Source organism: Manduca sexta, chromosome 24 (genome assembly GCF_014839805.1).
Source record: "Manduca sexta isolate Smith_Timp_Sample1 chromosome 24, JHU_Msex_v1.0, whole genome shotgun sequence".
Taxonomy (NCBI): Eukaryota; Metazoa; Arthropoda; class Insecta; order Lepidoptera; family Sphingidae; genus Manduca; species Manduca sexta.
Window position 1 is genome coordinate 15,313,402 of NC_051138.1, and position 22,712 is coordinate 15,336,113.

General features: G+C 35.7%; 2 protein-coding genes across 2 annotated transcripts in view; one reads left to right on the plus strand and one right to left on the minus strand.

The window, feature by feature from the left end:
* LOC115450010 (gamma-aminobutyric acid type B receptor subunit 2) overlaps nt 1–16,764 on the plus strand; it is a 129,233-nt gene extending 112,469 nt beyond the window's left edge. The window contains exons 6-17 of the mRNA XM_030177915.2: nt 2,004–2,166; nt 7,935–8,000; nt 8,212–8,388; nt 9,812–10,063; nt 10,657–10,717; nt 11,229–11,457; nt 11,766–11,901; nt 12,407–12,495; nt 13,769–13,958; nt 14,493–14,811; nt 15,191–15,420; nt 15,631–16,764. Coding sequence (XP_030033775.1) covers nt 2,004–2,166; nt 7,935–8,000; nt 8,212–8,388; nt 9,812–10,063; nt 10,657–10,717; nt 11,229–11,457; nt 11,766–11,901; nt 12,407–12,495; nt 13,769–13,958; nt 14,493–14,811; nt 15,191–15,420; nt 15,631–16,542 — 2,824 coding nt within the window. The 3' untranslated portion in view covers nt 16,543–16,764. The remainder of the gene's footprint in view (nt 1–2,003; nt 2,167–7,934; nt 8,001–8,211; nt 8,389–9,811; nt 10,064–10,656; nt 10,718–11,228; nt 11,458–11,765; nt 11,902–12,406; nt 12,496–13,768; nt 13,959–14,492; nt 14,812–15,190; nt 15,421–15,630) is intronic.
* Nucleotides 16,765–19,268: 2,504 nt separating this feature from the next.
* Nucleotides 19,269–22,448, minus strand: LOC115450015 (probable ATP-dependent RNA helicase DDX28). The gene is given in 6 exon segments (XM_030177920.2): nt 19,269–19,693; nt 19,880–20,156; nt 20,636–20,808; nt 21,062–21,193; nt 21,195–21,334; nt 21,826–22,448. Coding segments are annotated over 6 exon segments (1,497 nt in total). The 5' UTR covers nt 22,337–22,448; the 3' UTR covers nt 19,269–19,429.
* Between the last annotated feature and the right edge of the window lie 264 nt (nt 22,449–22,712).

Consider the following 22,712-nt stretch of genomic DNA (forward strand, 5'->3'; position numbering starts at 1 on the left):
GACATAGACATCTTTCACAATAAGCAAACCCAGTTCAGATCTCTGATCACAAAGTATTTCACAATATCTAATAAATGATAATTATAATTATAATTATAATTTTAATTTAATTGATTATTTATGTTTTATTGATTTGATTCTTTATTGAATATTGGTTAATTTTATGGTTTGATTACTTATTGATTATTATTTAAGCTAAATTGTATAATTGTAGTTGTTGTATTTTTGTTTTATTTTATTTAATTCAATTTTTTACTGTTTTATTGCTCATATTTTTTATCGTTTTTTATTCTAGTTTTCTTTGACGGTTTAAAATTATACCTTTTATATTGTTCTTAAGTTGTTCATAACTTCGCATGCTGTGGTCATCTTTAATTGTAATGACATATAGCTCTATTAATTATTATGTTTTGTGTTTTTGTTCGTGTTTATTTACATTATGTTGATGATCCTATAAAAACAAAAAAATAATAAAAACACGCGCGATTTGAATTTCAAAAAAGAAGCTAATGATATTATGAATGTTAATAAAACCACTGTGACGGATCACTATTATTTAATATTCTAATGAACTACATTATTGTGGCTGCTCGCCGGGCGCCCGTGTCAGGAAGAGGAAGAAGAGGCGTGTTACCACAAAAAACAATTAAATGACATATTAACAAATGTTACCATCTATCTATCTTCTATCTATCTATACTTATAATAAATCTGTAGAGAGGTCAATTCTGTACATGAAATATATTTCCAAAATAACTATCAGGGGGTGATTAGGGATCGATACTGATGCCAAAAATGCAATTAGTACAATTTTTGTCTGTCTGTCTGTCGTCTGTCTGTCTGTCTGTCTGTCTGTCTGTCTGTCTGTCTGTCTGTATAACCGTTATAGAAACAAAAACTACTCGACGGATTTTAACGAAACTTGGTACAATTATTTGTCATACTCCTGTGCTGGTTATAGTATACTTTTCATCACGCTACAATTAATAGGAGCAGAGCAGTGAAGGGAAATGTTTGGAAAACGGGAGAAGTTACTCCATTTTTTAAGCTTCCGTCGCGTGTGCAACCTTAACCCGTCATGACTTGTCAAAATTTTATTTTCAAATATGTACAGGTAGCTGAATGTTTGCCGCCAAACATTGACAGCTACGCGTGTGACGGAAAAATAACCTTATTATGTAGTATATAAGGTTATAATCCCGTGACACACGCAAATGTCATGTAGCTGTCTTGGCTCGCCGGCGAGCCACGAGAGACGCACGAGTTAATGGTTAAAGCTACACAGAAATCATGTATGACGGAAATGTTCTCCTTAAAATTATGTAAAAATATCCCACGACAGCATATGTCTATCTTTTATGGTTGACTCACAATAACACGTGTAACTCCCGATAGCTTAGCAGTTCGAAGCTTTCTCATTATATTTGTCTACTCTTACGTTTATAACACTCTCAGTCATCCCTAATTAAAAAGTTAACATTATTAAATATTTCATAAAAAGAATCATAGAAATCGGTATAGAAACACCAAAGTTATACATGAAATACGCTAATAATAAGCCATCACGCGTGAATACTGAATTATGCTATAAGATTCCTTCGATTTCACCAGGATCCCATCATCAGACCCTGACCGGACAATCGGACCACCTGCATACCACCATAAATTAAAAAAACATCCCGACAAATTGAGCACCCCCTCCCATTTTTGAAGTCCGAAATCCACGCGGGCGAAGCTGCGAGCGGAAGCTAGTAAATAAATATAAATGTACCCATTCAACAATGTAGTATAGTGCGTTGGTGCAGATACACCTAGGTACTTAAAACTAATCTTACCGACGCTCATGGTCACATGTACACGTAGAACAGAACTCATCCATTGCTCGTGAAATGGACCAGAATTCTAAAACAGACAAGAACAAATCGATTCGTAGTTTGAACAAAAAATTGAATCGTGATTTTTGTAACATAAATACCCAGATTAAATTCATAATTATTTCACAGGCAATTTGGCTGGGATACAGTGACAGCATTCTCGCAAAACGAAGAGGTGTACTCCCTGGCTGTGAACGAACTGGTCACGCAACTAGAGGCAGCCAACATTACCTGCGCAGCTTCTATCACCTTCGCTGAATCCGACTTCAAGGAACAACTACAGCAGCTAAAGGTAAGCCAACTAACTGTTGCGCACGGCTTTACCCACTTAAAAAAGGTTTTTCCGGAATAAAAGTCCCGCTATTTGCATTTCCTAGATAAAATTAGCTAATGTTCTCTTACGGTCCAAGCATGATGCGAAGTAAATTTCATCAAAATCGGTTCAGTGCTTTATCCGTGTAAGCGTATCTGACAGAGTTACTTTCGCTTTTATAATATTAGTATGTATTGTAGCATAAAATCGCCCTTTATCTTTTTTGCGGGGTAAGTAGTCACATCTAAATCGTAATATTGAGGAAAAATAAAATATATCGCACGTTAAATTGTTTTTAACGTGCGATATATTTTATTTTTCCTGCCACGGTGGCGTAGTTGTATTGCATGTCCGGTACAATAGCGCTCTGAGGTCCTGGGTTCGAATCCCGGGTCGGGCAAAGTGATATTTGGGTTTTTCTGCTCAGTATCAGCCCGGAGTCTGGAATTTGTGCCAGATATGGCGATAGGCTCGCCCCCTATCACATCATGGGACGGGACATACTTGGCGAAAAGTGGCCCTAGTTGCGCCTCTGCATACCCCTTCAGGGGTAAATGCGTGATGTTATGTATGTATGTATGTAAAAACAAAAGTGGTATTATACGAAATTTGACGGTATTGAGTTAGAGAAACATTAATAGTCATTGACGACTGGACACGAACTGGATCAGTGTCAGTTTATGTTTAACGAACAAACACAAAACTTAAAAATACTGTCAAATTTCGTATAATGCCACTTTTGTTTTCAACGTGCGATATATAAACACCACCTTCGTATGAAACAATGGCTTTGTTCGTAATACTTGTCAATTACATCAATACAATGGAGATAATTGAAGGGCTTTTATCAGCTATACGTATCAGTTCCATTTTGTGTTTCATCTTCAAAAACTTTCGTATGTAATATTAATACACAGACTCACGCCTTTTACCTCTACCACTTCCCGTCTAGCGTATTCGATCTCAAGTCGTAAGAGACGAGTCTATTGCCATATCTAGTAAAAATCCCAGATTCCGGGCCGATACTAAATAGAAAAATCGTATATCACTGCTCGACACGAAGATCGAACCAGAGACTCCAGTACTGCAGTCGTAAAATAATACGCCACCGAGGTAATATTTGCAAAATTTTATTTGACTTTGATAGCCTAGTTGGTTGTGGAACGGACTACCGAAACGAATGTCCGCAGGTTCAAACCCCAAGGGCACACACCTCTGACTTTTCTAAATTATGTGTGTTTTTCTTTGTGAATTATCGCTTGCTTGAACGATGAAGGAAAACATCGTGAGGAAACCTGCATACCTGAGGAGTTCTCTATAGGAATTTCGAGAGTGTGTGAAGTCTACCAATCCGCACTAGGCCAGCGTGGTGGACTAAGGCCTAATCCCTCTCAGTAGTAGAGGAGGCCCGTGTCCAACAGTGGGACAGTATATTCGACTTGCATTCAATAATTTCAAACTAATTGTTAATATTCAAATGATTGTTAAAACCATTTACGAACACTAAGCAATTGAATAGGCAATCTCATCTTTACAGTCAAAATTTATTTAAATTTTATTCTTATCTCCAAATTTACGGCTTTGAGATAAAAACTATTTCACTCTCAAATAATCTTTAGCCTTTCTCTTAATGTAATCGATGTAGTGAATGAACAAAGCTAGGCCCTAAGGTCGGCAAGATCCGAGATCTAGACTAAACTTAATGAAAACAAAAAGCAGAGAATTAAAGATGCCAGTGATTTCATTAAATATTTGTCGCAAAGTCTTAAATTGAACAACTAATTTGGAATATTGCCTCTATTTCGTTTTCAGAAAATTGACTTCGTTTTATTTTGCAAGAGAATTGAAGTTATTTATGTGTTTAAAATTCTTAGTGATTTTTTATACTCGCTATAATAACAAAACATGGATGCACTATTAACCTAAAAACGAAATAAATAAGAGTGTTTGAATCATATTATCATGACACATTATATATGTACGCATTGTAATATTATAGTATAGTGAAGAAAATTGATTGCGTCGACGTAGTTCTACAGCGCAATACGCAATGCTCAAGTCTCGGATTTGGTACCCGGGTCAGATAAAGTGATATACCTATTTTCCTGCTTGGCTTGAAGTCTAGCATTATCTCAAACAGCAATGGGAACTGACCACTACCTTCCCCTTCATATTCACCACAGATTATATAAAAAAAAATCAACTAATATTATCAATAAAATAAATATACTTATATATTTAGTAAAGCTTAAATCGTATTGAGATTCAAAATCAGAGTTTCTATTCAATTCTGTTTAATGTAATTTGTCGTGGATGCATTGGCATGATTTTACAAAGGGAATTTTTAAACGAGTTGAAATTTTCTTTGTTACACTCTTTTCGTCCACTAACGTTATAGCACGCTTTCCTTTGTTTGACGTGTATTTCTCTCAGAGTATTTCTGCGTACTCGTTAGCTTAGGTCATCAGTAATAAGCAAAGATTTCTAAGATTACTCCAATATAAAATACTTAAATTTTTTCCATATCGTGATATGTTTTCGATTATGTTTTTTTTCATCTTAATATCTAAGGACGCTATGACATCTTGTAATACGTACATTTCAAATAAGACAACGACTTATTACCAATTGGTAACAACTATTGGAATACAAATTAAGTTCTAATGTCCGATCTATAACAAAATATACTGTTTAATGTCTTTATGTAATACGGCTTTAAATTTAACTAAGCGGTTTATACCTATTTATATCCGACAATGGTATGAGAAAGAGGCGTGTTGCCATTTTATTTTATTTATGTTATGATGTAATATATGTGTGGTTTAATTATAATGAAAGGTTTATACCTTTCATTATAATTTAACCTTTATAGGCAAAGGCATAATACTCTGTGGCAGTTTAAATAAAAAATATTAAGAATAACCAAGAAGCTAATACTCAAGCTTCTTGAGAATAACATACAATTAGCACTTCAATTGAGGTTTGTTTATACTTGTATTATAGTTTTCTTGGAATTGGTATTTTTACCTTTTAAATTTGATCCTCTCGGGGAATGAATTTTTAAGAAATACTCTTTTCATATTAGATATTAAGAAACTCCTGTGCAAAATAAGATGTTCATAAGACAAGATATCGCTTCTTCTGTTTTAGCAGCGTTTGGAAAACGAAAATTTAATTTCTAGGTTGTATCACCGATTTTGTACAAGTTTATTATTCGGAAATATTAGTTGTTCATCTGATTATTGATATATGCAAACCAGTGGATGTTATATATTGAGTTGCCGCTTTTGTAAAAAATATGAACCATGTGATGAATATTGATAGATATTACTGTCTTGTAGTTGTCTTGTAATTTGAAGACAGTAATAGCAGATGAGCATATAAATGAACTGCTCTAAACAAAAATAAAAAACAATAGTATTTTTTTTATCCTCTCCTTATCATGTATTGTAGTCTTTATCTTAAACTGACTTTGAAAAGAGCAACACCAGAGTTTCTTGCCCGTTCTTCTCTGGTGAGAACTGCTTTCCGAACTGGTGGTAGAGTTAATATTGACGGAATCTAAATAATGTATAACATTTTACGGATTCAAATAAATAAATCAAATCATTTCAGTACGTCTAATCTGGGTCAAGCAGTCACAGGACATATTTGCACAAACTACAGAGATATTATTCACCTGAGATTTAGTCGAGACCGCATCCTCACGAGTGATGCGAAGACTTCTGTAGATATTTTATATGTCTTGCGTCTACCGCAATTCGATAATGTCAAAGTTCTAGATTATATAGAGTGGGTATTGGGAAGATTGTCATACTTAACATTTTGAGCTCATACGACGGTTACTCTATTATCGTGAAATAGCAAAACGATGAGAACTTCTCAGATGTTCAGGTTTCCTCACGATGTTTTCCTTCACCGTTAAAGCGAACGATAAATTCACAAAGAATACACACATGTTTTTTTAGAAAAGTCAGAGGTGTGTGCCCTTGGGATTTGAAGTTTGAGTTTAAGTTTGAGTTCTCTCTAGGAATTTCGAGGGTGTGTAGGTTGTATCACCGATTTTGTACAAGTTTATTATTCGGAAATATTAGTTGTTCATCTGATTATTGATATATGCAAACCAGTGGATGTTATATATTGAGTTGCCGCTTTTGTAAAAAATATGAACCATGTGATGAATATTGATAGATACTACTGTCTTGTAGTTGTCTTGTAATTTGAAGACAGTAATAGCAGATGAGCATATAAATGAACTGCTCTAAACAAAAATAAAAAACAATAGTATTTTTTTTATCCTCTCCTTATCATGTATTGTAGTCTTTATCTTAAACTGACTTTGAAAAGAGCAACACCAGAGTTTCTTGCCCGTTCTTCTCTGGTGAGAACTGCTTTCCGAACTGGTGGTAGAGTTAATATTGACGGAATCTAAATAATGTATAACATTTTACGGATTCAAATAAATAAATCAAATCATTTCAGTACGTCTAATCTGGGTCAAGCAGTCACAGGACATATTTGCACAAACTACAGAGATATTATTCACCTGAGATTTAGTCGAGACCGCATCCTCACGAGTGATGCGAAGACTTCTGTAGATATTTTATATGTCTTGCGTCTACCGCAATTCGATAATGTCAAAGTTCTAGATTATATAGAGTGGGTATTGGGAAGATTGTCATACTTAACATTTTGAGCTCATATGACGGTTACTCTATTATCGTGAAATAGCAAAACGCTTATGTAAAAAAAATATTAAATACTTAAGATTTTGCGCGGTAGATGGAACTAGTTTGTATTAAGTATGTACTGTCGTTTCTCGCGACTTCGATAATTTGATATTTAAAAAAATATATATCAATAACACAATTCGATAAATTTCACCAGTGTTTTCACTTAGTAGAGTCCCTCCCCACTACACCTGCATGTGGAGTGGCGTTCAGATAGAAACGTACCTGATATTAACCCTGCCAGTAAGACGTAATTATGCCGGCCTTTGTTAGTGAAGTATGTGATAGACGTACGAGCTTTAACTCACGGTTTTAAAAAACGCGCACTTACTCGGCTTGACTTTGTGACACTTTATTATATTCTGAAAAATAAGAACGAAGGTGTTGGAGTCTGTGTAAAGGAATGCTTAACCAAATGAGAGCGTTTATACCATATTCATTAAATAAAATAACAAGACACAAGTCGCTATAGATCGTCAAGCAACAAGTAGGCATACTTATTCAAAAGCTTATCAGAAAGACAGATTTATTATTTGAGAACAGGGTCCTCCATATTTGTCGACACTTATGACAGTGACTGTTGTATATACTATGGCAAATTTTCAATTCGTGGATTTCTCGGACTATAATGGAATGAAATGCTAAAGTCTACAGTCTAACTGCGAATTATTAAAACAGGTAAACTATTTATCTGTTTTTCAAAATCGAAGGAACAAAACAAAAAACAAATTTTTTTTTTTTTTGTTGATTTGAGGAAAGTTTTTACCTCAAGTCATTTTCGTGCCTTATAATATTATATCATCGAATAATTCGTGTATGAATTATGAGTAACGAATATACCCGAATAAGCTGTTCACACACTCGTATTCATGACTTTTGTCAAAATACTTGCTGAGTACTTATTTAAATCAATAATTATATGATAAACGTTTGAAAGCCATAATGGACTTTTTACGCAATTACGTCATAGTTTACTCTTATTCTCGACGGAATTAAAGGTCAAATTTATTTTTGTAGAAACTCGACACCCGCATCATTATAGGAAGCTTCTCCCAAGAGATGATCCCGAAAATATTTTGTGAGGTGAGTTGGTTTTGAGACTTATTTATCGAAACATTTGCTAATGCTAAAGTTATGTAGTCACTATACAGCAGTTAAAGCGAAATTGTATTGTAAAAAGGCCTCCACAAGATCTGCTGCCTAGAGCCTCGCTTCAGTTCAGGCCGCCACTGACTCTTCAATTATGCATTTATTCCATCAAATACTTAATGAAGCTTATGTGGCGAGACCGCAGGCGTTCCGACTGGGGATGTTCGGAGCGGAGTACGCGTGGCTGGTGGCGGGGATGCCGCCCCGTATACGAGGAGCCGCGCCGTGTGCCAGGGCCCAGCTGGCCAGGGCTCTTGAGGGGTTGGTCACCGTCACCGCACACCGAGGCATCGTGGGCGACCTCACCTCTTTCTCGGGGTTGGTAAGTATTTTCATGGCTCTGCGAAGATTGTGACCTAAAGTTGATTGAAAGGAGTTGGTGATGAACAAAATTGTGTCTCTTTAACAACTAGGCAATCGAGCTGTGTCACTTTATGGTAAATAATATTCAAATAATAATAAGTCTTGAGCTGTTTTATACAAAACTCAGAAATATACAACTCGTAATCTAAATGTCAGATTTAAAAAGAAAACATTACACGTGCCACTGGCAGTCAATGGAGAAATAAATCTAAATTTTGTGTATTAACGCGAAAAAACTTTTCGATGTTATTTAGCAGAGTCTAGTCTACAATACACCTAAAAACGAACCAACAAATAAAATACAAAGAATTCTTTACACGTTCATCTTTTATTTATGTTATCACGCGCGTGCCAAATAAATAACCGAACTGTGACTGTTCCAAGGACTTCTGCTATCCCTCTGTAGTGTTGTAAAATGATCTGTAAATTAAATTCATTTGTGAATTACTGTGGAGCATTTTCGGGCCTCTATTTTTGAGTATATTACTTCAATATAGACTATTTTTCAATGAAAGGACTCATCTTCGAGAAACATTAAAGAGATAGAAGAAATTAATGGATGGAAATTGATGTTGAGATACATACTGGTTGGAAAAAAGGACAAAAATGCATCGCAAACTCCCAATAAATTAAAAGTAATCAGAAAATAAAAACAATAATAACACCCATAAATAGGTACACCTGCGAATGATATATCACACACATATATACTTGATTCTAAGTCCTAACAAAAACGTCTTATACCGTGGGTATCACTGTCAACTACCAAAATATTTTTTTCACAATACCCAAACACGAAAAAAAATTGCAAGTCTCACAAAGTTTCGCGCCATAAACCACTATCCCTAGTACTAGTATACTATCCCTAGTACTAGTATACTAGCCAGTCAGTAAAGATCAGAAGTCAAACTAGATAGTTTGGAGAATTATTCGCAAAGCATGAGCACAATTTGCAACAATGGTCCATGTTCAGCCATTCGGAAAACGGTAAGACGTGGCGTAATCTGCTGTTAACAGTGATTTGTGTAAATTGCATTTAACAGAACTTAACAAAGCTTAAGTTTAGTAGTAGTTAACTGTCTAAAACCTCGCCAAGTGTACTTGACTAAACTCTAAGTATAAAGTTTAAAGTGCAATGTTTGGCTAAATGGGCATGTATTTAAAAAGATTTGGTTTAAATTGAGTAAATAGAAAATTCTCTTTGTTCAATGCCTTCGTGCCAAATTTATTACAATAACATGGTCGACTAATTATAATTAATTAACTAAAGAACTTGGTTAACAATAGTAACACAACAGACTTCGGTATGTCTTTCTTTACTTAAAAAAAATCGGCCAAACATTTTTAACAGGAGCATCAAAATCTATTCCATCCTTCCACAGACAAACGAAATGTTCCACCGAGAGATGGAAGCCGCTGGGGTTCCGGTCTCCCCATTCGCACCCCAAACCTACGACGCGGTGTGGGTCATAGCCCTGGCACTGAGCAAGGCTGAGCAGCAGTGGAGGAAATTAGACTTTCAGAATACCCCAGAAGGTTCAAAACTAGGCCTCGGACACTTCGACTACGATCGCAAGGACATGGCCGAAGAATTCCTCAATCAGCTAGCGAATCTAAGTTTCCTTGGAGTTTCGGTGAATATTTGAATATTAATTGTGTATTCATATGCTTAATGGGATTTGGTATTATAATGGAATATTAATTTTATGGAGTTATGAACTTGTTTAAATTGTGATTGCTTAGGTTTAAGTGATTATGACATGAACAATAATAATATGTATTAAAAGATCACATTTGCATGCGAATATCTTTACTAAATTAATTTAGTTGAGGATATTTAACTAAATTCGTAGTCGACTTCGTCATTGACATCACCAACTGATAAAACTGACAATCAGATTTTACATTTGAATAACACATATTTACCCCCATGTGGCTGCAAGCTAAGAACTATTGAAATAAAACTATGTTAGGAATTTTATCGTGGTTTTTTATACAATAATTTTCTCCCGGCGTTTCGCCAACTTTGCCGCGTCTATGGTCACAGGGGGGAGTGAGGACTGACACCTGCAAAGTCTAAATTAATGAATCCGTAAAATATCTTTATTTCAATCTCTAACATTCACGTAAACATAAGAAATCACCAAGAACTATTGCTCCTCAACCAAGACATTTAACAAGAATGCTTATAATCTTCAAAAGATTTAATAACATTTATTATTTTCAGGGACCAGTGTCGTTTAACGGGGCAGATAGAATCGGCACATCTGCGTTCTATCAGATCCAAGGTAAACAATTCTCTACTAAAGAAATATATACACGTGTTGATAAAGTCAGCTTGAGTTCTAACAATATTGGTAGGAGTTATAACCCATGCGAAGTTTAATAAATTGATTATCTACTAATGTAAAGTTTTCTTAAATTGGACTTACATAAAATGATTTAATATCTAATGTTAAATCTTAAGGACTATAAGAATGCATATTCTTTGGTGTTTTAAGTCTGCTGGAAAACGTAAATTTTGCTGGTAGTAGGATATATTTAATATCCGTCCGAATAGAAACCACCGTACACAAGGTGTTAAAATCCGCCGTAATGGCCCACATAAGTGTGTCGCGCTCCAGGGTATATCCGGTTCCAACAGGCCGGCATAATTGTGTCGACTGTCGAGGGGTAATCAGCTCTCCTTAGACGATATTCTATACTCCTCTTCACTTACCATCAGGTGCAGAGAGGTCACTTTGGCTTGCCCGTATAAAAAAAATAGATAAAATACTTACCTTTATGCTTCTATTTAAGGGGGCCGTCCAAAAACAGTGGCACTATACAGTCATGGGCGAGAGATGGTGTGCAGAGACTGCTCCCGTCCGCAGTGGGCCGGTGGTATCCCCGCAGCGAAGCGTGTGCTGGTGCTGCGGGTTGACTCGGTGTGGGCCCCGGCGCGGCTGGCGGTCGCGATCCTGGCCGCCGCAGGCGTGGCTTTGGCACTCGGCTTCTTGATCTTCAACTTGCATTATAGTAAACGAAGGTATTTGTCTTCAATGTATTATATGTCGTTAATTAAATCGTAAAACTACAATATAAAACACACCCATACGCCTTTTTCCCTGGACGAGTAAGCAACTGTGCAACCAAGACACCCACTTTACAACGTATGTTCCTGCATAGGGAGCGAACTTATAACCTTATAAAATAAAACTTAGGGCTGATACTGAAAATTCAACATCAGCGCCCAACCCGGGATTCGTACCCGGAACCCCATAGCAGTGACATACCGCGCACGCAAAACACCTACGCCACCGAAGCAATCGATATAATTCTGTGATTTATTGGTAGGTCTATTAAGCTGTCGTCTCCGCGTCTCAACAACATGACGCTGATCGGTTGCGTGCTGGTGTACACGGCAGTGGCGCTGCTCGGCGTGGACAACGCCACGCTGCCTTCCCACGTGCCCTTCTCTGCTATGTGCATTGTGAGTAATATTCTATGGAAATTCATTGTTTATTATCGTGCTTATAAAGCTGGATACTTCTGATTACTTTCTTTTTGTGACTGATTTATTTTCCACTCTTTTTATTCACACATCAAAATATAAATTAAATGTGTTTGCTCCTTTTGGAAGAGGTGTTAATCTGTACATATTATAAAACAAATTTCTGTCTGTCTGTATATGATCGATTTTTATTAAATTTGATATGGATATAGTGAAGGTAGGCTACTTTTTATCGTGAGAAGATATATAGATAGATATAGCGACGCCGCGAGCAAAAGCAAGTTATTTATACTTTAGATGTCGTGCATAAAAAATTGGTAATAAATCTATAATTACAAGCCTCCATGCTAAGCCCTATAGACTTTTATCTATTTTTAGCTTCGAATTCACGGTTTATCTTAGAGTTTAGGTCTTAATTTTCGTTTTGCTTTTAATACTTCTAAAAATATTTTTGTATAAAAGTTATCTAAACTTGCATTTTCAGGGTAGAGTCTACATTCTCTCTGCTGGCTTCTCTTTGGCGTTCGGATCCATGTTTGCGAAGACTTATCGAGTTCATAGAATATTTATAAGGTAATAAATGATATTCCTTGGCCCCCAGATATCTTGGGTATTTTGGTAAGTGGGCTAGCTCGGACATTAGGTGTTTGTAGATGTACTTATAAAATAAAGTTAGAAGTTAATAATCGGTTAGGACACCTACTTTTAGATGTCGTTTTAAAATTATATTATATTACTGTGGTGTTGTGTTGTACGTGTGCTTGGAGGAGAAATAAAACCATCGAGTCTCGACTGACAACTGTGTTTATTATTTTAAAGGACTTTTATTACCTTACAATTACATGACGTGCGTATTTTATATTAAGTTCCCACGCTTCTATATAAAAAAACCTGTATATTATTATTGGAAATAGTTGAATTAATGGTATAGAGTATTAAAGTTGCAGTAATTAGACCGTTTTGCAACATTTTTTTATACAGTCCCTCCCCCGGAAAACGGCCTTGGGCATTCGTTTAACATATTTACGGATAACATGAAATTTTCATATTATAAAGGTCAAATACATAGCTTCTTAAAATACGGCTTGCGCGCCGTTTTGCTGGTGGCACCGCTTTAAGTTTTATATAACTTACCCGCTTCCAAACGCTTCCAAACCGTATTACACAAAGTATAAAAAAAATTGTTAAAACTTTTATCAAAACCTACGATACTTTTAAAGGTACTTACATGAAATTGGACACGTTTGTCATATATTTTTTTTAGTTACTTATTACTTACCTGCTAACAATAATTGTTGTTATAATTTTATAACATCTGTATAATATCCTAAATCACTAGGTATAATGTTATACCGCATAACTAGCACTGATAAATGCCGCCTAAGTGATGAAAATAGCCAAATTGAGATTGATATATAAAATGGAAACGGCATGGTCAGTTTTAACTGTTTCCTGAAAAACTTTTTTCACTTTTGTAATACCGCGTAATTAGGCGCTAGATACGCAGAATTGTCCTGTTTTATCTGCTTACAGTTCTTTACAAATATTTTTTTTATTTATTACTAGTATCAGAGTACATATAACCAGACTTTTTCTGTCAGTTATTTTTTGGGGGCACGCTAATTCACGAAAGTTGTAAGTCCATTTTTTTTGGTACCCTCTCCCTTCGTATTATTTTTATTATAATAGCCTTTTTTTCGATATTTCCTTTAGGGAGACTGTATCCTTTCACGTGTCCCAACAAAAAACCCAGCATAAAACAATGTAATAAATAATGGCTTAGTCTAACTTGTGCTTATTTGCAATAAGCTATAAGCAATAGCAACCTTTCTCTTAACCATTACAGTAATAGAAGCGGCGTCTGCAAAACCAAACTGCTTCAAGACACTCCGCTGATCTTCCTGGTGTGTGCGTTACTACTCATTGATGGCATGATCGTGACTCTGTGGGCGATCCTTGACCCAATGGAGCGGCATCTCAAGAACTTGACCATTGAGATCAGCGCCACCGACCGCAGCGTCATCTATCAGCCGCAGGTTGTTTCTTAATTGGTTGTGACTTTGTTAAAGACTGATTTTACTTTTATGCATTTTACTGAAGACTAGAAATTAAAATCTTCATCGATATCTAAAAACTGTAAATCGATCTATCAAATAACCATTAAAGTGTGCGTTACGATCAAACTTTATTTTAGTTAATTCATTTTCACAATCTGGAGATATGAGAAATATACCTATCATTACTTTGACATAATGTCTACCTCAAACATATATCTCATAATTCCAAACTCATTCGTCCGATATAAGTAATTTACTATAAAATAGCCCTTAAATATTATTTTTTAATTGTCTGAAAACATATCTAACCGTAATACTATTATCGACCGTTTTCGATAAACGATCTCAATCTTAATTTTCAATCCGATCCCGAGAATAAACCAATGAAAATAAGTCATTTGTAAGCATGTCAAAAAAAACTTTGTTCTGATTTAGGCAATAGCTTGAAAAGCGATAAGGGTTGTTAACTAAAAACGGCCGTTAAAACTTAAAATATCCAACTCATCTTCACAGATAGAAGTGTGCAAATCCCAGCACATGGCGGGCTGGCTCTGCGCCCTCTACGCGTACAAGGGTCTGCTCCTCATCGTGGGCGTCTACATGGCCTGGGAGACCAGGAACGTTAAGATCTCAGCTCTGAACGACTCCAAGTACATCGGCATCAGCGTCTACTCTGTCGTGATCACTAGTGCTAGTGTCGTGGTGATAGGCACCATAATATCAGAGAGGGCAACCTTAGCGTACATCACTATAACAAGCCTGATACTGATTACCACCACGTCGACGCTATGTCTGCTGTTCTTGCCGAAGATCATTGCTATTAGGAGTAATAGTAAGTACCCTGAATCATCATCATTTCAGCCGGGAACCGTCCACTGCTTGGCATAGGCCTCCCCTATTGAGCGCCATAGAATACCCTGAATAATCAAGGTAAAATTGTACTGGTACTCAAAATAGTGTAGAGCAACAATTATGAACATTGAAATTGACTATAGTGATAAAAAATATTTTGGTTATCTGTAATTACGTAGACCTATAGTTACTGTATATTTTCTAACCAGTGACAAATTATCTTCAGCTCATTTAATTTTTAATGTGGTAAAGAGACCATCAGCTAACACCTTTTTCTAAAAACTACCCATAAAATCTTCCTACACCGCGACTCTACAAACACATTTTCTTAAATTACTGTAAATATCCCTTTCTTGCAGCCGAAGATGATCCCGTCATACAAAGTATGGGGCTAAGATTAGAATGTAAGACGAGGAGATTCATCACGGACGAAACCCAGGAGTTGCATTTCAGGATAGAGATCCAGAATAAAGTGTATAAGCGGGAGGTGGCGGCCCTGGATCGGGAGATAGGTAGGCTGGAGAAACTTCTAGCTGAACCTCTCGAGTCCATCAGTGGGTCTAACGCTTCCATAGCTTTGCATAGACGGGTGAGCATTTCAAGAATAATTTACCATCTATTAGTAAAATTAAGGGATTATCATTTGTTTTACACATCTACGAATTTGGTAAAAGACAAAGATGAAAATTGTTGTGCAAAATATTTATCAAGTCGTTTTTAGAAACTCGTCTTTTAGACAGTCATGTAGGCTGACTTCTATTATAAACGAAACAAACTTGAATCTCTATTTTCTTTCCAGACGGAACTAAATACTGTAGAAGAGGAAGGATGGTCCAGACCCGACGCAGATCGAAGAACCCCAAGTGTTAGTGGAGGACTGCCCATGCTATTACTATCAGTCCTTCCACCAGTAATACCACGTGCGAGCTGGCCATCTGCAGAGGCTTATCGAGGAAGAAACTCCGTTAGTTTCAGTTCTCAACCCAGGCTCAACTACAGGAAATCACAACCAGCTATAGATCTCTACAATCTATGCTTGAATAAAAAAGAAGAACAACCAGGCATCCTTAGTAGGTTAAAGAGCTTCTTCGGCAGTAGACCTTCAAGTAGAAAAGCGTCTACTATGTCCATAGCAGATCCTACAGGACAGAGTATAGCAGCTGCTCTAAAAATGCATGTTGGAATGATAGCTGGGCTAGTTCCTGGGAATAGGAAACACTCCATGGTCTTATCTTGCAATACTCTCCATGTGCCACACCCAGAATTGAAGTTAAGAAGAGAGTCTTACGCGAGGAGTGGTCCTATCATTCGCGTTACAGACGACGAGCCGTCCTGTTCGAACTACACTTCAGAAAAGAGTTTGTCTTCTGGCACGCAGAAGTATGTGGCAGAACCTGAAACGAAAGTCAACTTTGTTCTACCCGAAACTCATAAAATACCTATGTCTCATCAAAATTCTTACGAGAAGATTAGGGGGTCACCGAGGTTTCCGCACAGGATCTCTCCAACAGCAACCAGCTTGACTACACTCGAAACGCGACGAAAGACCAGCGCTGACAGCGTTTTTGGCATCACAAGCAAAATCTTTGATGAGCAACGAAGGTACAGTCATCAAAATGTAAGCAACCAGGAGTCTAAAGGCAAAACTGTGTTGGAGACCAGGTGGAAATCGACAGAAGATGCCAGCCCTGGACCTTCTTCGAGACATTAATCATCGAAATGCACTCAAAAAGAAACACTGTCAGTAGCAATAAGAATAACTTATCCTATTAATGTAACCTTATGTAACGAAAATTTGTTGATTTACAATAACGATAGCCTTTTTCTGCACAACAGAAAGACTAAAATTAAAGTAATTTTCTCACTTAAAGTAGAACCAGACCATCCCTGACCATATAACCACCCAGAACATATTTGTCAGCAATCTCCCAAATAAGACATGAATATATATATATTTACAATAAATCATAATATATAACAAACACTTCCATACTATCCATGTTAGCTAAATATAAGAAAAATATTCTCATCTCGTATTGGTTTGATACGGTTGTACAGTAATTTTAAGATTAACGAGTGCCAAAGAATATTAAATCTGTAAGCAATGGAAATTTAGTATCCCTCCTACTAGTGTAATACATAATGTAAAAATATGAGTATTTATAACTATACTTCAAACTAAAATATAATGTAAATAATAATTAGAAAAAGGTAATGTATATTTACAAACACAATAGACAACCCTATACAAATATATTGATACAAATATTATGGAGGGTCAGGGCGCCCTACTCCGTCTATACGGGCTGATCCGTCTTTTTGTAATTACGGGCTTTCTATTCGAAGGACAGCTTTGATAGCCATGCAGGTTATCTTTACTGGTGGTAGGCCTCTCACACGTTAGAGTCCGCTTGGGTATCTACCACCGCAATGTCTATTTCTGCCGCCTAGCAGCATTGTGTAGTCACTGTTGTGTTCCGGTTTGAAGGACATTGTAGCCAGTTTAACTACTGGACATAATAAGACAGATCATCTCATGTCTTAGGATGGGGAGCGCAGTGGAATACTAAACAATACTTTGTAATTCAAGGTGTTGAATGATGTTTCTACTATTTATGGTCGGTCGTATCGCTTACCCTCAGGCGAACTGCAAGCTCACCTCGTCGTTCAAAGCAATAAAAAAAATAAGTAAGAGTAAAAAAATTTCCTATGTAAGTACTGTTACAGCTATCAAAGCTGTCCTTCGAATAGGACACCCGTAATTGCAAAGACGGATATGCCACCGTAGACGGAATAGGGCCCCCTGACCTTAAAAAAGATCATTTCATACTCTACTTCCTATTTAGTACTTCCTAATTCCAGTAAGTAAATATTCATTATCACTTTTAATAATTATTTTCTATAAACTCAGATTACTAATATGATCTATAATAATGTTCTCTGTACAGATTTTGTAATTTATTTTAGGTATTTGTAAATTGTGTGTAAAATAAAATCTTGTATACATGATAGTGAGGAATATACACCAATTTGTAGAATATAGAATATAATGGATCAAAACTTCATATTATTTCATTATAAACTTTGTTCAATTATCAAGAACCTTTGATTTGTTAATTTACTTCCAAAACTTGGTTCTAAACATCTAATTATATTTGGCTTTTAATCACTTTTAATTTGATTAGTTGATGTTAATTTTAAATTTGATGGATTAATGTTAGAATTCAAAGTTGAAGTTTATAATTGTCTTAAATGACATTATAAATGATTTCTTATGTTTACACGAATGTTAGACATTAAAATTAAACTACTTTTCGGATTCTATCGCGGTTTTTATATTTTACTTTTCTCCCGACGTTTCGATGACTTTGCAGCCTCCATGGTCACGGGGGCGGGACGTCGGGAGAAAACTAAAATATAAAAACCGCGATAGAATTCGAAAAGTAGTTTAATTTTAATGACATTATATTAATTTGTCTTCAATTCAGTATTAATAATTATGAAGATAATAGTATTTGTTAGAAAAGATATTAACTGTAAAATATACGTGAATATTATATGTCTGAATATTCTAACATAATGACTACAATATGTAGCGAATTGTACAGGTTGATGCAGAATAAGGATACCAAAAAAAATATTTATACTCGACACAAAAAAACTTTAAAATGTAAAGAAAAAAAATATTTTTCTCCTCTATATTGCATAATACAATTACATAATATGACGAGAAAATATTATAACCCGAAAGTCGACGCGTCGGGTACCGCTAAAGTATTTTTGACCGATTTCCAAAAAAACGGAAGTTGGTTCTCAATTTGCGTGTTTGTAGCTTTTTTATTCCCCGGGGTTCAATGTATTCTATTATAAATTATTAAGATATTCAGATCGGTATTATAATATAAAGCATTATTTAAAATGTAAATCATGTAATTAAAATTTCCTTAAACTATTACATATTGATATTCTCTTTCTGCAACATCCTATATTATGTGTGATTTTTAATATAACTACAAAACGTAGTGAATTATATATTCCAATGCTATACAGTGTGATGTTATTTTTATAGTTATTGTACTCTTGTATTTTGAACTTCAAAGTGTTCATGATTGTAAAGTCCCGAGTGTGTAAAATTTAGTCAATTTCCAAAATAGACTTAGAATGTACTATATGTGAGAGGCGTAATAAAATGTGTGAACAAGTTCTTTTTTACTTTTTTATAACTACAGCATGGAGACTAGGGCTATGAATACAATGCAGTTGAACAATTGTTTTATTATCACAACTATAAAGTGCAAATTCCTGTAATGGGAAGTTGCGTGATCCGTTCCTAGAAGTTCCACAATTATGTTACTCATTTCCTGAATACTCTAGCTAACCATGGAACTGCCTATAGTGACCCCCATCATATAATTGAAATAATTAAAAATAATACAATTTCTATATCATACACTATTTATTATATGGCTATAAAACTTACTAAAAGATGTTCACAGTAAATGTTTTAGGACACTCATTCCTGACAAGTTATTTTTACACATTTAATGACCAAGACAAAATTCTATAAAATAGAATAATTCCTACAAAGCCAGGTCTACTTAAGCACTGCTCCTGGCGAGTGTGCCACCCATCTTCACAATCCTATCTTCAATAATCTTACGAATATTAGCATTAACACTTGGCAACTCCCCATTCTTCCTCACAGACGTCTCTATTTTCTGCACCATTTGGATTTCACGCGGCCAAGCAACGAAGTTAGTAACAGAACAGTCTTCAGGAGATCCGATGCGCCCAGTTCTACCACATCTATGTATGTAGTCTGCCGTGTATAGTGGAAAGTCGTAGTTTATTACATGTTGTGTCTGGAAAAAAAAATATTTAAAATTATTAAACATTGTTCTTAGCTAATACAAATATTAATCAATAAACAAAAAATTAAGAATGGTGGCGCAGTGGCCCCAAAATATTCTAACTCTTCCATAAATGATCTAAATAGATTTGTCATATTTCTAGTCAAAATAGGACCACAGTAAAGGCTTTTATCTCACCCTTATAGTATCTAATCCTCTAGCAGCTATATCAGTGCAAGACAGAACATTGACTTTCCCACTCTTGAACTGTTCAAATTTTCCAATCTTCAATGCCACAGCCATCTGTCCATTAATATTGATACATTCAACATTATTCTCATTCAAAAACATCGACACAAAGTCACATGTGGCTGTCTTGTTACTGAATATCATCACTGGACGTTTCAAATTGACATCTGCTTGAACTATCTTGAGCAGTTCTGACGGTTTCTGAGCTTTACCTAGACGGATGAACCTGAGAATAAAAATAATAATATGATAGAGTGTAAAGTTATTTACAATATAATATGTATTAGAATGCAGAGCAGATCATCTGTATCCCCAAATTACTATTAGCAACACGTAATAAGTCCATGTACACTGGTACAATGATCTCTTGACAAAACATAGCCTACTTACTTCATTGCAAGCTTATTGCTTTTATATGGGCATAAACAATTTACCCCATCACACCTGATGGTAATTAGAGCAGTTTCCAGACAGTTTTATCGGACAAGAGATGATTACCCTTTACCAGTCAACACAATTATGACAGCAAACATGCTTAGTCTAATCTCGGAAAACAACAATAACATTGGTCACCATGGATGATTATATACCTTGTGTATGGTGGTCGCTATATAGGCATATACCTATATCCTATCTATCTTTGGTGATTGCTATAATAAAAGCTTTAAATCAACCTTTACATCTGAATCTATTCATAATACTTACTTATGTGGTATATGAGGCAATAATCTGTGTATATTGGATGTGGTGACAGTCTTCAAAGACTCAGGGGCTACAAAAGAGTTAACTGTTTCTGGTAATTCATGAGGCATCGTGGCACTGACCAGTGTAAGCTGACATCCTACTGGAGGCACTTGAATATCTACTTTGTATTGTATCTGAAAAGGTGCAAAATACAAAAATAAATTGTAGAATCAAACTCTAAAAAACTCATTATTTTATATTTTTGTAAACAAGTTAAAATATGAATACATAGCTTAAGCTATATGGTGTTAATTTGCCAGTCCTAAACTTAACACCCATTAAACATAAAAAGTCAATATATATAGAAGCCGTCTAAATATGTTCATTGACAAATATTTCTTAAACATTATGAAGGCGTAAAATTTATAAAAGGATGTTCACACTCACAGAAAACTTCTTCAACAGATTTGACACTTTATTGATAAAACTATCGTCCAACAGTGTATCAGCCTCATCAAGTACCATGTGATGAACATTTTGTATCTTGTATATGCCAGTTGTGACAAGCTTGCTGTACGCCTCCCAGGGTTGTCACAAGCACATCGCAGTACTCTATCGGAGGGTTGATCATCTTCTGTTTGGTTTTACCACCAATTAGGGTTGTCACATTTAAATTCAGAGTCTGTGCTAGGTTTTCGGCTACTTCACCAATTTGGGTTGCTGGAAAAGTTTAATACAATATTATTTAAAAGCTTTTGATTTTTTTTTATTAAATATACCATAGATATATTTTTGTTAGAGCACTGCTAATTATTTCTTAGGCTATTGTATATGCTTAAGCCTCTTAACCAGCCTCTTAGCCCAGTATTTCACAGACCTATTGCTAGGTACAGGCCTCTGCTACTACTAAGAGGTTTTAGGCCTTAGTCCAGCACACTAGCCTGATGCGGTTTAGTTAACTTCATATATTTTTGAAATAGTTGTTGAAATTTTTTCCAAAGGTAAGATACAGAACTAGTAGTATACCAGTAGTGGGCTTTGGAGGAATGCGATTGGAGTAACCACCCAAGGCCTAGCTCTACAAGAGGCAAAAAAACTACATTATATTCCTTCAGCAGTTGGTTGATGACGCTTCGCAAATATGTACAGCTCAGAGCCTTTTACATTACCTAAGAATTCTACTAATACTGTATAACATGAATAAAACTCACCTAACTCTCTACTAGGCGTTATAATAACCGCAAGCGGGCTGTTGAAATCCTCTTTCACACTCGGTTTCCACTCCAAAATATGTTGAAAAATCGGCAGAAGATACGCAAGCGTTTTACCACATCCAGTTTCTGCTGTGATTACGGTATTATTGCCATTCAATATTGACGGTATTGCCTTTGCCTGTATAGCTGTCGGTAAAGTAAAGCCAGATTCCAACATAATCTGTATTAGTTTCGGATTTAATCCAATTTCATCGTAACTCTTCCTATAAATAGACGGTTCTATACTTTTATTTGCATTGCCGTGGATTATAAAGTAATCTTGCTTTGATTTTGGATGGTTCCAGCCCTGCGAAGCTAGCTTTATTCCCTCAAATTTGCTGTAAGTTTGACCCTCGTAGTGGTTAAATTCCGGCCTTTTGCAGGTTATGATTGGCAATTTCTTCTTGGCTCTCTGAATACTGTAATATCTGCAGTAGGATGTGTTTATAATTTGACGTACTTTGGACATTTTATATTTAAAAAGAATTGTATTTAATTTACACGCCTGGAACACAAACTGGAGGAAATAGATTCTCACTTATGACATGTTTTGCATCATGTAAATGTGACAACTGTCAAATTTGACATAATTAGTGTAACGTTTAGTTTCTCCAAAACATTACAATGGCAAAAAAAAAATCTTTTTAATGCTTTGAATGACGAGATTAGCTTGCCGTATGCCTGATGGTAAGCGATACGACCGGCCATAAACAGTAGAAATACCACCCAACACCTTGAATTACAAAGTATTATTTGGTATTCCACCGCGTTCGCCATCCTGAGACATAAGATGTTAAGTCTCATTATGTCCAGTACTTATACTGGCTACTAGTGATGTAACGAAT